At 40.2% G+C, this 17345-nt stretch overlaps 1 protein-coding gene across 1 annotated transcript in view; it reads right to left on the reverse strand.

Annotated features, from left to right (window-relative positions):
* Positions 1–4871: 4871 nt before the first annotated feature.
* The window catches only part of dnajc3a (DnaJ (Hsp40) homolog, subfamily C, member 3a), an 82466-nt gene continuing 69992 nt past the window's right edge, over positions 4872–17345 (reverse strand). Inside the window, exon 12 of the mRNA XM_078545912.1 lies at positions 4872–7827. Coding sequence (XP_078402038.1) covers positions 7670–7827 — 158 coding nt within the window. The 3' untranslated portion in view covers positions 4872–7669. The remainder of the gene's footprint in view (positions 7828–17345) is intronic.

Consider the following 17345-nt stretch of genomic DNA (forward strand, 5'->3'; position numbering starts at 1 on the left):
AGTGACACTTGGTGTTTGCGTACTGAGGGTCTACGCACCGCTTGATGCAGCCACACACAAAGGTGGCCATCAGTATGAGGGCAATGTTGGGCACGTTTTTTCCCCCTTTATCTAGAGGCTTGTACATCGCGTCCCTGCGGACACGATCCATTTTCGACATCCAGATAAAGCGGAAGATGGCTCGAGTGATCGCCATCGCGCAGGAGTCTGGAATGGGCCAGACCTGCGCCACGTACAGCAACAGCGAGAGTGCCTCACACCTGATGACCAGGTTCTTACCCGCAATGGAGAGGGAGCGTCGCTCCCACATGCCCAGTTTCCTTTTCACCATAGCCACTCGCTCCTTCCAGTTTCTAACGCATGCCCTGGTCCCTCCGAACCATATCCCCAGCACCTTCAGGCCGTCAGCCCTGACAGTGAAGGGGACAAAGGATCGGTCAGCCCAGTTCCCAAAGAACATGGCCTCGCTCTTCCCACGATTTACCTTGGCTCCCGAGGCCAGTTCGAACTGGTCGCAGATGTGGAACAGTCTGCGCACCGACAGCGGATCCGAGCAGAAGACGGCGACGTCGTCCATGTACAGGGAGGCTTTTGCTGGAGAAAGTGACTCCCCAAATGCACGGCACCTTGTGCTTGATGGCCTATGGGTGATGCTCGTGAGCACTGTCCTAGGTCGTGTGCAATCACCTTAGAGTTCCCCTCAAAATTCAGGTAATCAGGTTTACACCTTTTAAAGGCAGTCATGAAGCATGCCGTTCTGAAGTCACACCAACGTGGGCAGTAAATTTGATGTGGAGGGGAGATTCTGGAAAGCAGGGCTTATAATGAGATGCAAAGTATTAAAATTAGGTTCCTGACATGCAGTGGCAAGAAACGCAGCCCGACATTGATGGGTGGAGCAGCCAATCACAAACTGGTTTCATGACACCATGAAACCGAATTTTGGCCTCATCAGTGTCTGCTGCTAATGGAGCCAGACAATTCCGTCCTAAAAATTAATAAAGAGGGAAAAAATTAGAGTACAAGAGAAAGCTAGCTAGAAATATAAAGACAGATAGTAAGAGTTTCTACAGACATTTGAAAAAGAGCTAACAAAGTGAGCGCTGTCCTATAGAAATTAAGTCTGGTGAATTAATAATGGAAAATAAGGAGATGGCAGGTGAACTGTAAAGGTACTTTGCGCTGGCCTTCACTACAGAGGTGACAAGTAACATCCCAGAAACAGCTGTAAATCAGAAATTGGAAGGGAGTAACTCAAGAAAATTATCACCAGGGAAGTGGTACTTAGCAAACTGTTGAGACTGCGGGTTGACAAGACCCTGGATCCTGATGGATTTCATCCTGCAGTCTTAAAAGAAGTGGCTAGTGGGATAGTTGATGTGTTGGTTTTAATTTTCCAAAATGCCCTAGATTTGGGGAAGGTTCTATTAGATTAGAAAATAGCTAATGTAACTCCTTTATTCAAAGAGGGAGACAGAAAGCAGGAAACTGTAGGCCAGTTAGCTTAACATCTGTCATAGGAAAAATGTTCAAAACTATTACATTATAAGGCACTTAGATAAATTCAAGGTGATCAGGCAGAGTCAACATGGCTGTGTGAGAGGGAAATAGTGTTTAACCAATTCAGTGGAATTTTTGAAGTAACAGGTTCTGTGGATAAAAAGGGGAAACCAGTGAATGTACTGTGCCTAGGTTTTCAGAAGGCATTTGGTGCCTCAAAAGGTTACTGTGAAAAATAGAAGCTCATGGCATAGGGGGTAATATATTGATATGCATAGAAGATTAGCTAGCTAACAGGAAACAGTAGGCATAAATGGGTCATTTTCTGGTTGGCAGTATATGGTGAGTGGTATGCCATAAGGATCAGTGCTGGGGCCTCAACTCTTTACAATTTATACAAATGATTTGGATGAAGGGACCAATGGCTGCTAAATTTGCTGATGACACAAAGATAAGCAGGAAAGTAAATTGTGAAGAGGGCATAAGGAAGTCACGAAAGGATATCGATAGGTTAGGCAAAGATCTGGGAAATGGAGATAATGTAGGAAAACGTGAGGTTGTCCATTTTGGCAGATGAATAAGAAAAAAGGCAAATTATCTAAATGGTGAGAGATTGCAGAGTTCCGAGATGCAGAGGGATCTGAGTGCCCTAGTGCATGAATCGCAAAAGGTTAGTATGCAAGTGCAGCAACTAATTAGCGAAGGTAATAAGACTAGTTTTCAATTCCCCTTGCAATAAACGATAACTGAGTTGGGAGGTTATGCTTCCATTATACAGGGCATGGGTGAGACCACAGCTGGAGTACTGTGTACGACACTGGTCTCCTTATTTAAGGAAAGATGTAAATGCATTGGAAGCAGTTCAGAGCAGGTTTACTAGATTAATACCTGGAATGGGTGGGTTGTCTTATGCAGAAAGGTTGGTCAGCCTAGGCTTGTATCTGTTTAGAAGAGTAAATTGATTAAAATCTTAAAAGTTCCTGAGGGAGCTTGACAGGGTGAAGGTGGAAAGGATGTTTCCCTCTTGTGGGACAATCTAGAACTAGGGTCAGTGTTTCAAAATAAGGGGGTCACCCCATTTAGAACAAAGATGAGGAAATATTTTTTTCTGACACTTTGGAATGCTCTTCCTCAAAAGATGGTTGAGGCAGAGTCCTTGAATATCTTTAAGGCAGAGGTAGATAGATTCTTGATAAGCAAGGGGGTGAAAGGTTATTGAGGGTAGGCAGGAATGAGGGGTTAAAATCAGATCAGCCATGGTCTTAGATCAGACTCGAGGGGCTGAGTGACCTACTCCTGTTCCTAATTCATATGTAAATTATAGCCCGTGGGCCAGTTGTATCAGGGGAAACATGCAATATGTGCTGGTGAACAGAGTGTACACCAGGTGCACGTGGGCAACTATTCCTTGCACCTGCCGAATCAGCGTCAGGAGGGTGAAGGTAAATTGCAGATCATGGAGTTTCAAGGGAAGTAATACTCAGGTAAATTAGAGTTGGCTAATGATCAGAGGCAGGTTTTTCCTCAGGGTGCATGGCTACCATGAAAGAGGGGTGAGCAGACAGAGTAGCAGTGAAAACAGCATAAGACAAGTGCAAGTTTAAGATTAGTTATTAGGTTTCTGCAGTTCTGATGTGCATTCTGGTTTTACAAGTATATACGTTAACTTAAAAAATGTGAAGTTTTGAAAGTATTAAAGCCTAAATAAAATGTTATAGAAATTTATAATTGTACGAGAGATATGGAACTTCAGTTAAATGAAGGGAGGGTGGGGGCGGGGGAGAGATGAGAAAAGCTGGGGCTGTTCTCCTTGAAGCAGAGAAAGTGAAGGGTCTATTTAATAGGTCTTCAAAATCATGAAATGTTAATTAGGTAAGTAAGGAGAAAAGAACTAGAGGTAACAGATTTTTAGATTCATCAGAAATTTGATCTACAATTCTAGGGATTAACATACCAAAGCATAAATAGTGCTACCTGCAACAAGTCCCAAGGTATGTGACTGAGGGTCGCCATAAGCAATCTTAATTTAAGATTTTCAGATGGCCATCTCCAGCGATTAGTTGTTTTTCAACTCTAACTTTTGGAAGTGCATAAAGTATCATCTGCTCCTGCCAGAAGTGCAGCTAAACTTTTAGAAATCCAAAGGCTGGTGAATGTAATAGAAAGTGAAGCGTGTGTGGTTTTACATTGGAATTTGTGTTTTGAGAAAATTGAAAATTAGGATGATGATCCCAGATCAGTGTGGACTTTTCCTGTGTAACCACCTAGGATGTTATGTTAGCAAAAAAAAAAACCCTAGTTTAGCTCCTGGGTAACTGCGGGACTGATACTAACCACTCAGACCAACTCTCCCACTAACCTGACTAGCCCCTAAACTGACTACTCCTCCCAACCTGCCACCCTACCCATCCACCAACATTCAATTTACCATACAGCAGCCTGTACTGGAAGGGTGGGGGGGGTGTGTGTGTGGAGGAAAAGGAGGGTATACCTCATCTTCCCGACTAAGCACTGCGATGGAGCACTCCAATGATGCTGCATTCCTGAAGCAGAACTTTGAAGACCCAGCAAGAAATTTCTGAACAGCATCTAGGCATGGAAAAGTTCAAGCAGAGTGGCAGTCCACTGGTAATTGCCGCTTTGAGGAAGATCCAGGCCCATATTGTAAATTATGGTAAAGCAGCATTTTTATTGGCAAGACAGATGTATAACAAAGATACTGGATGTTGGAAATAAAACAAAATGTTGGAGTCAGGGAGCATCTGAAGAGTGAGAGAAAAAGAGTGAGGAGGTGACCAACTGCATTGTTCACATTAAGCCAAGACAGCCTAAAAGGGGGGCAGGTTTCGTTTTATTATTGTATGTAGGCATCGTTACGACGATAAAACCTTCATTAGTGTGATAATTCTATGCTCACTTGTACCAAGATTTATCTTTGTAATTGTAATTATATGGTTCGTTTCTTAAGCATGTATGGCCAGTGCCCCATACAATTTCCATACCCTCTGGTCAAAAATTGGTGTTAAGATATTACTGGGAAGTTTTACTCTGCAACTAGCCACTGTTAAATTGCTGTGACAATATTTGAAACTTAATTTGGTTGCAGTATGATTAAGCACTGATTATTTAAAAGGGATTGATTAAAGGGTTAGTTGTTTAAAGGGTTAATTGTTTTTTTCTATCATGGAGCTTTGCCTGACAGCAATGCATATTATGAATTTGCACTGAAAAATCAAGTAGCGGTCCACTGACCTCTATTCAAATTCCAATATGTAGTCTCAATAGAATTCTTAATTGTCGATGTCATGAGTCAGGTATTAGTGAAAACTAGCTCTAAAATCTTATCCTGACAATTGAAGTCTCTGAACAAATTAATCATAACTGATATACTTTATTTACAATTTTGATACTTCATGGAAATATAAAAATAGTCCCAAATTTCAGAACAGAGTGCAAGTACAAATAGTAAAATTACATTTCAAGTGCAAAATCATGAGGCATGTTTGTACTGCAAGTCTACTTCATACTCATCTACATACCAAAATTGTTTGCAGGAAATGGTGTTTTGTTGCAGACATTCAGAATTGAGTTGTACACATCATAAATCTGTCCATTCACTCTGCAAACCTTTCTGTACAGAAAACGGTTTTAAACAGAGTGGAATTCCCCATTCTTAGCAACATTAATCTAAGTAATCACATTGTCGAGTTATTTCCATGTAGTTGGCACAATTTTACCTAATGGAATAAAGTTTTTATATTTTCCCCCAAAAATAATCAATCTAAAAGTTTAGTTTAAAATAATGATATTTGCATGCCAGCTGATATCTGATCCCCCAGTGATCTATAAAACGTAAGGTCTCAAAGGATTCAAGCTTAAATCCATGCTTAACCAACATGGGCATTTAAAATCCAGTAACCTAGATGGGGAGGTCTTGCCAATTCTAACATGCCATCAGATGGAGTACTTCACTGCCACAAAGCATACTATTTCCAAGTGAGAAAAGAACATTAGGACGCAAAACAAAAACAAAAATCCTTTAATCAACTTTCTAATAAGCTATACTGCCATACAATTGACACATCCTTGAGTACGGAGTGGCAGTGAGGAAACTCAGCTGCCACCAGCGTAGACCAAAATAAAACTGGACAATCACCCACAAATTTTGTACATGTGCTGGTGGCAGCAATAGAAGTTCCCCAATGTTAGAAGCAAAATACTGTAGATACTGAATATCTGAAAGGAACAGAAAATACTGGAAACACTCAGATGGTCAGGTAGCATTTGTGGAGAACAGAATTAGCATTTCAGGTTCTGATAAAATGTTAACACTGCTTCTCTCTCCACAAATGCTGCCTAACTTGGAGTATTTCCAGCAATTAATATTTTTATTTCCAAATGTCAGTATGTGCTTGGGGAAATCACTCACATTACCCTTGTTCTGCAAAGTATATGTTTATTGTCCTTCAAAATGATATGAATGGAATACTAGTCTGATGCTAGATATCAAATCATTTGCATTGACAGATTACTATAAGGTCTTAAATTAATTTTAAACTCATCTTTCATGATAAGCAGGCAAGTCTAATACCAGATGTCAAAATGTTAGTTTGGTGTTCACCTGAACATAAAAGAGCGTATTCTGTTTTTATATGGTTGCTAAACAAGACAAAAATACCCGACGTTAACCCCAGCACATCAAAAATGGGCTAGTTATTTCAGGAGCAAGAAATGCAGAACGTTATTAGTATGCAGTTCTAAGATCCCTTAACCAATACTTTTTAGATACAATGGATACGAGACTCTAGTAGCATGGGCTTTCTGCCCAAAGGTAATGTAAAATGAGAGAATCCTTTCTTTCATATTTGTCTCAAGCTAGTATCCAAATCAACAACCTAGTGCAAAGCTTGCATTCAGAATATTTCACATACTCAACAACCTTGTACAGTCTACAAAAAAGATACACATGTAAATTTAAGTTTCCTAATACATTACTATGATAGAAAAATAATCTCAAGGGTGTTTTGCAAGTTTTTTCTATCATTAACAAGGGGAACCCTTTATAGCAAATTTAAATGGCTGCATTTAAATAGTGGACTTTAAAATAATCTACTTATCTCCAAAAATTGGAAAGGTTGGTTTACGTAACCAGAAATGTCACTCCAGCAGCAAACGAGCCACAAGTATAAACTAAGAATCGGGCACTTTATCTCAATGGAGATAAATGTCCAGTTTATGTAAAAAATGAATGTCATAACTGAGGTGGGGCAGATTTTAATGCTAGCCAAGCCAGGGTTTCAACCTTTAAAGTGGCAAAGTACACAAATTCATTTTTGAAAGAAATGTGCACTATTGAGAAGTCTGAAGATGATCGCATTTGCTGAAGGTAAATGCCATGTGCGTGTAAGGGTTAAACTCCATATAGAATTACAGCACGAGCACCATTTTAAATATTGAAATTCCCAGATTTCTACCAAAATTATAAAAAAGAGGTTCCGGTAGAGTATGATCATTTGCTATAAGGGAATAGTCCTCTTCTTTTGTATAGAAGTTTTAAACCATTCCAGTGTCCTTAAAGCATCAAGTTACGAGTGGATTAATTGGACCAAATAGCGAATAGGACATTTTCAATGTGTCTAAAACGTGTTCCATGACGGGATGAATACTGGAATATTTTGATTTAAGTACAAGTTCTACTTCCATGAGTTTGAAACAATCCCACAATATGAATAATAATGAGGTCAGATAAGTGCCACTGTATGCCACTAAACCACACTCATTCTATTGAGTGGCATTATTCAAAAAGTCCTTAGGCCAATTTTAAACGATACAAAATTGCCATTATTACTAGATGATTTGCTGTTTATCTTAGAAGCCAAGGACTTTCAAATCACCCACACAAATTAAGACAATATTTTGGGGAATAAATTATTTTCAATGGGATCACATTTTAAGGCAATTTGCTTTATTATAAGTGTACATTGCATTTCATATTTTAAGGAAAATATTTCAAAACTGTCCTGTGTGAGAAAAAAATACTACTTCTGAACATTTTTGGCTGAACAAGAAAGTTATGCTGTTTAATCCTTTAGATCTTGGTTTCTGGCATCACATTCAATATTTCTGTTCCATGAAGTCTTTCTAGAAATGAGTAGCCAATACTCAAAACTTAGTTAAAGTGGAATTTAAAATTAAAAGGTCCTCCTGAGCCAAAAGGATTGAATCCTTGCCATTGGTTCCAGGATCTGTGAAAGTGATGACCACCTCCGCCTTGCTGATTTTCTGGATCCAGGGGATCCTCCCCCGAATCAAATTTCTTCCTCATTTCTATAATGAAAAGAGAAAAACATTAGCCCTAGGGTCATAGTCAGAGTCATCCTGGCACAGAAGATGGCTATTCAGCCCATCAAGTGTCCAGGTCAGCTCTCCATGGAGCAATCCAGTTAGCCCCATTACTCCACTCTATCCCCAAAGCCCTGCAAGTTCATTTCCCTCATTGCCCATCCAATTTCCTTTTGAAATCATTGATCATTTCTGCTTCCATCACCCTCAATGGCATCAGTTCCAGATCATTACAATTTGCTAGGTAAAAAACGTTCTTCCTCTCATTGCCCCTGTATCTCTTGCCCAAAGCCTTAAATCTATGTTCCCTAGTCCTTGTGTAATCAGCTAACAGGAACAACTTTTCTAAAGCTACCATAATTTTGAATAGCTTTATCAAATCTTCCATCAATCACCTTTGCTCCATGGAGAACAACCCAGCTTCTCGGCATCTTTGAGGATTTTCACATCCTTCATGAAATGTGGTGACCAGACTGGATGCAATACTCTAGTTGCGGCCTAACCTAAGTTTTATAAAGATTCAGCATAACTTCCCTGCTTTTGTACTCAATACCTTTATTTATGAAGCCCCAGATCTCTCATGCTTTGCTAACCACCAACTACTCTCAAAATGTCCTCTCATCTTCAAAGATCTAACACATGCACGGGAAGGTCTCTGTCCCTGTGCACTCTTCAGACCTGTACTATTAAGAATACATCGTTTCTCCCTGGCCCTTCTTCCAAAATACACCTCATGTCTCTATCAAATCCAATCTTCCCATTGTATGAGCCATGCCCTTTTGCAATTGATTGGCATCACTCTCATTTGTTTGCCACTCCAAGTTTGGTGTCAAATTTTGAAATTATACCCTATTCCAATATCCAAGTCAAAAAGTAATGGTTCTAATCCTGACCCTTGCAAAACACTGACTATTGTCTATCATCCTCCAGTCTGAAAAACACCCATTTACCACAGCTTGCTGTTTTCTGTCCTTAGGCAAATTTTTATCCGAGCTTTCTGTTAACCAGTCTTTTATGTGGCACTTTGTCAAACATTTTCTAAAATTCATATAGACAACATCCACTGCGCACACTTTTGTTCCTTCAAGGTTAAATTAGGTTAATCAAGCACAATCTGCTTTTTGCAAATTTGTGCCAGTGCTCCATAATAACTCAAACCTCTCCAAGTGCTGTTAACTTTTTCCCTAATTTTTGTTTCTAAAACCAATGATGTTAACCTGACCAGCCTGTAGTTACTAGGAATGTCCTTACACCCTTTATTGAACAAGGGTATCAACATCTGCCAGTCTCCAATTCTGAGACCACTCTGATATCTAGGGAAGACTGGAAGATTATTCCAAGCTCTTCCATCTCCACTCCCCCCCCCCCACCCCAACTTAGCAACTAAGCATGATCAATATTTCCAGAACATCCCATCAATTTTGACCCCATCCATTACCTCTATCATCTCCACTCCTACCAATATTCTCAGAATCCTTTTCCTTAATGAGTACTTTGTATCATTGTTAAGTAATCTAGTCTTTCCCCGCATCTACACATATTGTCACTTTGTTTGACCCGAATAGGCCCCACCCTGCCTCTTACCAGAAGATTTTTGGGTCAGCTTTATCTAAAATGTCATTCTATTCTCCATCTCAATTTGCCAGTCTTATTCTCTTCACTTCCCCACTCAACTTATTGTAATTGGCCTAGCTCTCACTTGAAGAATTCATGTGGCATGCATTATACATACTTTTTTTTTATTTCTTCATATTCTGTATTACCCATCATCCCTGGAACCCTGGCCTTTCCCTCCTGTTGGAATGTAGCAAGCCTGTCTTTGAAACATCACTTCCTTAAAGGCGGCCTGCTATTTGGTTACAGTTTTTCCAATCAAACTTTGGTTCCATTTTACCCTGGCTATATCTCCCCTCATGTCAAGTTGACCTTCTTGCAATTTAGAAGTTCTTCTTTAGATTATTCCTTGCACTTCTCCATTACTTATCTCAACTTTGTTATGATGATCACTCATACCCAAGCATCCTCCAATAGACACTTGGCCCACCTCATTCATTCAATGACTGAAATAACAAATAAGGAAGACATTTATCTCTAGAAAAGCACTAAATCGATTTCTATTACTTTTTTGGCATTCAGAATGTTCATAACACTTCAAGGTCTCAAGATTTAGTTAGAAAAATAAGAAAAAGGGTTCTCATTGTAAATTCTACCTTAAGCTCAACAGGCAGCTATAAACTAAGTTGTCAACAAATCATAACTAAACTCTGACAGAGGCTTTGTTTTACAGATATTGTGGCCTGGCATTAAAAGAGGCAGATCAGCTGAAGTATATCTTTTCCCCATAAGCAGCAGAATGCACTGCAGCCTACTGCCATTATAAAATAGGGGAATATCAAATTTTCAACGATTAGAAAATCAAGTATAGATTAATTTTTGAAAAGCAGTCTCAAAATATGCCAAAGCATTACAAAATCATGAACTTATTAAATTCAATTACATGCTGTGATATTGAATTGATAAAGCAGAATTCTAAATCAATCAAAATAGAACTTGCATTCATATAGCACCATTTATATTCCCAAGTGCTTTACTGACAATGAAATACGTCTGATGTGTAATCATTGTGCACAAATTATCTTCCAGGTATTCCTAAATTTTGACAATTTTGCAAACAGCAGTGAAAAATCAGATTTTAATATATAAAATTAAATATTACTGAGGGATAAATAATGACCAAGATATTAGAGGAATCCCTTGCTCTTAAAAATGACCATGGGATAGTTTATATCCATCATATGCTTTACATTCTCATCCAATAATATAGCACCTATCATTGTAGTAGTCTCAGTATAGGAGATTACATGCCAAATTCTTTGCAGTATAGCTTAAACCACAATCTTTGATTCAAGAAGCAACTGTTACTGCGGAGCCAAGGATAACTGCATCCATAATGTAGCCATATTAATCTTTCCTCATCTTGGCCAACTGGGGCTAAATCACAACTTTAGGACCTGGCTTTTACCCAGAAACATTTTAATGCTGTGGTTCTCCATTCAAAAAAAGAGACAAGGAATCCAGAGACTAAAAAAGTAAAAGTTCATTAATTCTAAAATTGAAATATAGTCCAGAAATAGAATAAAAATTTCCAAAACTTTGAACATGAGTGCTAAATGTTTGTCTACAGTTAGCACAATGGCAGAATAGTGGTTATGTCATTGGATTAGAAATCCATAAGCCCAGTTTAATGCTTTGGAGACATTAGTTCGAATCCCGCCACGGCAGCTGGGGATATTTTAAATTAAACCTAGAAGAAGAAGCTAGTCTCAGTAATGTTGATCATGAGCATACGGGATTGCCATAAAATTCCATCTAATTCACTAATGTCCTTATAGGGTGGATATATGCTATCCTTACCTGATCGTTCCTACATGTGGCTCCAGGCCCACTGCCCTCTAAAATGGCCTAGTTGTATCAAGCCGTGACAGAAAGTTGAATAATAAAACCAGAGGGACCATCCAGCACCAAGGCACCAGATACGACATAAGCACACCCTGCCCAGCAAAATCCTCATCATTGACACCTAGGGGCTTGTGCAAAAATGGAAGAGCTGTTCCGCAGACAAGTCGAGCAACTAACTGACAATTATACCTCAAAGCCAATATCTCAAGACACCTCCACACCACCCATTTACATGGTAGCATGGGCTCACCAATCGTGATGTAATGGTCCTGGGAGAACTTATCATTGACTCTAGGCCCCATTGTCTCATGGCACGAAGCCAAACATGAACAAGAAACTCTCTTGCCGATTACCACAGACTGTCCTCCTTCAACAGATGAATCAGTACTGTACCATGTTCAACACCAGCTGGAAGGAGCACAGGCTACAGCAACAACAGAATGCACTCTGGGCAGGGAACTTCAATGCCCATCACCAAGAGAGGCTAAGAAGCACCAATGCTGACTGAGCTGGCCAAGTCCTGATGGATATAACTGCCTGCAGCAGGTGGAGAGAGAAAAAGAGCAATGCTGCAGAGAAGAGGGATGGGAGTACTGATTAAGGTTATTATAAAGCGAGAGAGAGATGTCCTAAAAGAGGCTAAACAAAGAATCTATTTGGTTAGAGCTAAGAAACATAAAATAAAGGTACCATTTACACTACTAGATGTAATCCATAGGCACCAACTAGTTAGGAAAGAGCTAGAGGAAAAAATCTGCAAGGAAATCCCAAAGAGATTTTGCACCAGATAGGTGCAAAAAAAAAAAAGGAATACTTTGATTATTCTAGAGACTGGGATAGTAATAATGTAAAGCACAGACAAGGGAAAACGGTTCCTGAATGCATTCAGAATTTAAGATCAAAATGGTAGTGACTCAATGAGGAAGGAGGCAATGATAGATCTGGTCCTGAGGAATGATGTGGGTCAAGTGTCACTAGGACACAATTGCATGACAGTGATCATAGTGATAAAGCTTAGGTTAGTTATAGATTGCTCCTTGTCCTTCTCCCAAGTAAATATAAACTAGGGGAGAGCCAATTTCAGTGGGTTGAAAACAGATCTAACCCAGATAAGTTGAAATCAAAGTTTGGCAGGCAAAACTGTAATGGAAAAATGGGGTTCTTTAAAGAAGAGATTCAAGGTACATTCACACAAACAAAGCCCAAGCTTCTTGGATGATGAAAGAGAGAGAAACTAAGATAAAGCAGAAAAAGGGTGTGTATGACAAATGTCAGGTTGATAATAATGAGTGAGAATCTTGTTGAATACAGAGGAGAAGCAAAATGCTTGCAGCTAACAAAGGGAATCCAAAAGTCTTATAGGCATATAAGTAGTTAATAGAGAGGTAAAAAAGGAGAGTGCAGCTGATTAAGGAACAAATAAAAAAGGGATTTACACACACAGGCAGAGGAATTGGCTGGAGGTACTAAATGAGTAGCTTCTATCTGGCTTTACCAAGGAAGATGTTGCTGTCAAAGTCATTCTGAAAGAGGTAGTTGAGATATTAAGGCCCAGATTTTGCAGTCGTGGAGACCCTGTACCTTATCCAAAAATGGCACCAAGACCCTGGATCCAGAAGTTCTGCCCCCATCTCCGACAGGTACTATTTTTGCCAGTAGGCGAAAGGTGTGATTCGCACCTGGGAAAACTTGAACCCAGCAGGCCCATTTGAACTAGAGTTCAAACAGATGCCATTTTTTCTGGAGCAAGGTTCATTTCGCCATAGTGAGTATACTCTTAAACTAAGTCACAGAGTAGTCTACATGCTCATAAAAGGTGAATAAGGTCTGTTGAACTGTCAAGCTGTCATGTTATTTAATTCCCCTGCCCTTTAAATTTTGAAAACCAAACAGCCTGCTCTCAGTTAAATAAATTTGTGATTAGAGTTTCAACAGTTGTTTACTGACATAACCCCAAGGGCTATTATAGTGTTATTACTGATTGATTGCTTCCACAACCTATTATCAACACAATGGGCAGGGGGGGCATAAATTCAGAGTTTGATTGACAGCTCAGAGATTGATTGACAGCTCAGAGATTATAACGGGATTAGCTGTCTTTGATATGGGGCTTTGCTTTTATCTTTGTTTCTTTAAAAGCGATTAAGTGCTTGAGGGGATTTTAAAATGTATGAATAGGCTTTTATTAATGAGTGTGTGTTGTTTTTATATAGTGAAGTCTGTAATACGTAGAACTTAATTCTATTTAATCTCAGCGTGGCTCCCAAAGTCTGCTCATGACAGATATTGGATGAGTTGGTATAGAGGGTGTAAGGGCAGAGAAGGTGGGTTGGCATGAGTTGTCATTGCGGCTCTAAGGAGCCATGGCATGGGTAGAGGGGCATGGGTTGACATGGAGGGTATGAGGGGCCTTTGGGGGCAGCTGGGGGTTGAGGTGGTGTGAGGGGTGAGGTGTGAGGGCTAGAGAGCCTCAGATTCAACCACATAACGGGACAAAGACCCAGAGAACAGATGCAGGCCTTTTAACCAGCCTGCCTCGACACTCAGTAGCCCATAGCTGCCTCCGAATTGTTTCCAGCACTGGCAGTCCTGACTCTAGCATGTACCCACCCCCACCAGAACGAAGGTCCTGTTGTTTGGGGCATTTTCCTTTTCTTTCCTTTACGCACCACCCCTTCCCCCCCAATCACCACCACCGAGGTGGGTGTGGCAAGCCAGGGAATTTCCCAACTCTACACACCCACCTTGGGAGTGGAAATCTGGGCCTAAACAAAAAAAATCGATTAGAAAAGCTGGCTATACTTCAACTTGATAGATCACTAGGACAGGATGAGATGCATCCATTGCAGAGGCACTGGTCATAATTATCCAATCCTCCTTAGGTACAGGGGTGGTGCTGGAGGACTGGAGAATTGCAAATGTTACATCCTTGTTCAAAAGAAGGTGTAAACATAAGCCCAACGACCACAGGCCAACAGTTTAACATCAAGTTGTGAAAGCTTTTACAAATGATAATCAAGGACAAAATTAACAGACACTTGGAAAAATATTGATTAAGTAAAGCCAGCATGGATTTATTAAACAAAAAAATCATGTTTGCCTAACTTAATTGACTTTTCTCAAAAAATGCTCAGAGGATCAATTAAGGCAATACAGTTGATTTTATATACATAGACTTCCTAATAGTGTTTGACAAAGTGCCACATAACAGGCTTGTTAGCAAAATTAAAGCCCATACAGTAAAGGGAGAATAGCAGCATTAACACAAGTTGGTTGAGTGACAGGAGAGAGTAATGATCAAGGAAGTATACCGTGTGAAAAGGGCAGACAAGTAGATGAAATTTAATGCAGAGAAGTGTGAAGTGATATATTTTGATATGAAGGATGAGAGGCATTATGAAAGCTACAATTCCAACGAGGCTGCAGGAACAAAAAGACCTGGGTATATGTGCAGAAATTATTGAAGATGGCAGGGCAGGATGAAAAAGTGGTTAAAAGACACAGGATCTTGCACAGAATAAACAGAAGTACAAAAGCAAGGATGATAAGGTGAGTTGTTAAAAAACAATGGCTCGGTCCCAACTGGAATTCTGTACAATTCTGGACATTCCTAAAAGGATATAAAAGGCAATAGAGAGGGTGCAAGAAATATTTACGAAGGGTTCCAGTGATAAAGAACTCAATTATAGGGATAGATTGTAGAAGCTGGGACTTGAGATGAGAAAATTGAGGGGAAAATTCTTTGGTGTTCAAAATCATAAGGCATCTGGAAAGAGTAGATAGGGTGAAATTGTTCCCAATGCCAGAATGGTCAAGAGCCAGGGGACACAGATTTAAAAAGGTGCATAGCAACCAAAAGGTGAGTAGAATTTTTATTTTATTTAGTGTTTTATGAGGATCTGGAATGTACAGCCCAAAAGAGTGTGGTGGAGGCAAATTATCATGACATTCAAAAGGGAAACGGATAATTCACATGAAGAGAAAAACAATTGCAGGGCTATGAGCAAGGGTGAGGTAGAGGGACTGCGAGTTTCTCTTGGGAACCTGCATCGATATGACACACTTAATTGCCTACTTCTGTGCTGTAACCATTTAATGATTCCTTGATTACCAAGTCCAATCCTGGTACAGAGGGCAAGGAGCATACTAGGAGTAGATCAAGGCATGCTTTAAAATGAGACGCCAACCTGGTGAAGGTACAAACCAGGACTACATGCGTACTAAACAGTGGAAGCAGCATGATACAATTAGAGCCGAGTAATCCCATAAGTAATGGATCGTTGATTCATTATAGCACAGGAGGCCATTGAGTCCATGCTTAGTTCTTATAGGATCAGCTACAAGGAACAACTTTTCTTAAGCCTAAACCTGTCATAATATTGTACACCTCTAACAGTTCTCCCCTTAATCTCCAAGGAGAATAGTTCCAGCATCTCCAAACAAACCTTGTAGCTAGACCTGCACCCTCTCAAGGATCCTCGCATCCTTCCTGAAGTGTGGTGATCAGAACTGGACGCAACAGTCTAGTTGTGACCTGACCATAACTTCATGCAGGTTCACCATAACTTTCTTGCTTTTGTACTCAATACCTCTATTTACGAAGCCCAAGATTCCACATCCTTTGCTCATTACACTCAGTATGTCCTGCCCCCTTCAAAGATCTATGCATCCCCAGGGCCTTCTATTGCTGCACACATTAAATCTATATTGTCTCCCTACTCTTTCCACCAACATACATCATTTCACACTTCAATAAATTCCATCTGCCATTTGTCTGCCCATTCTGCCAGCCTATGTCCTATTGCACACGATTGATATCATCCCATTTGCCACACCACATTTGGTTATCATTGGCAAAACTTGAAGTGTTACTCTGTATTCCAATATCCAAGTCATTTACATGTATCAAAAAAGCAGTGGTCCAAACACTGATGTACAGGGAACACCACTATCTCCCCTAAACTGAAAAACAAAGTTCTCTCCCAAGCCAATTTTTTTAAGCCAATCTCACACCAACCCTCTTATTCCAGGAGCCTCATTTCATTAGGCAGCCTTTTATGGTACTTTGTCAAATACTTTCTTAAAATCAATATAGACAATATCCATTGCATTCTCTTCATCAAAAAATTGAAATAGATTAGTCAAAACACAATCTGCCTTTTACAAATCTGTGCAGACTCTATTTAACTCAAACCTTTAAGTGCCTGTTAATTTTTTTCAATTATTGTTTCTAAAGCCTAACCAGTGATATTAAAACTGAGTATCCTATAGTTACTAGGACTGCCCTTACACCCTTTCTCATTTGTCATTCCAATCCTCTGGCACCTTGCACTGTATCTAGGAAGACTAGATAATGGCAAGCCCTTCTGTTATCTCCACCCCAAATTCAACCTGGGATGCAAGCCATCTGGACTAGTTAGCCTATGCACTCTAATCAGAGCCAGCCTTTCCAGTACATCCTAAGTATCAATTTCTACACCATCCATTACCTCTACCATCTCCACTTCTACTGATACATGGATAATCCTAGGGAGTTTCCCAGTGCAATACTCCTTTTTGAACTAGTAATTGGCACACAATGAAACATTTAAGTATTTTACTAACAGCTTCTCTCCTCGCTTCCCCTGCTCCTCCCACCGCTCACCTCATCTTCCACAGCCCCTTATGGAACAGCAGGGAGTGGAATGGAGAAGTGAAAGAACGGAGGTGGCTGCAGAGAGATGGTGAGGGCCATAGCGGGAAAGAGGTAGAGGTAGTGAGGAGAATTGGGGGGGGGGGGGGGTTGCAGGTGGGGAAAGGAGGCAAAGGGATGCAAGGAGAGCAGGGGAAGTGAGGAGTGTGGTGGGGAACGTGGCTGTAGTAGTCGTCGACTTCCCGATTGCCTTTTCCTGTTTGGCGGCAGCAGGAATAGGCTAGTGAAAAAAGCCTCCCAGCATCTGTATAGTCTTGATATGATACAAAGATTTGTTTGAACATCAGTGTACAAGCTGCAAACTGAATATTCACTGACCAAAGAATCATGATGTTTCATACAGCTACCAGAA

The sequence above is a fragment of the Cetorhinus maximus genome, chromosome 7 (genome assembly GCF_964194155.1).
Source record: "Cetorhinus maximus chromosome 7, sCetMax3.hap1.1, whole genome shotgun sequence".
In the NCBI taxonomy this organism is placed as follows: domain Eukaryota; kingdom Metazoa; phylum Chordata; class Chondrichthyes; order Lamniformes; family Cetorhinidae; genus Cetorhinus; species Cetorhinus maximus.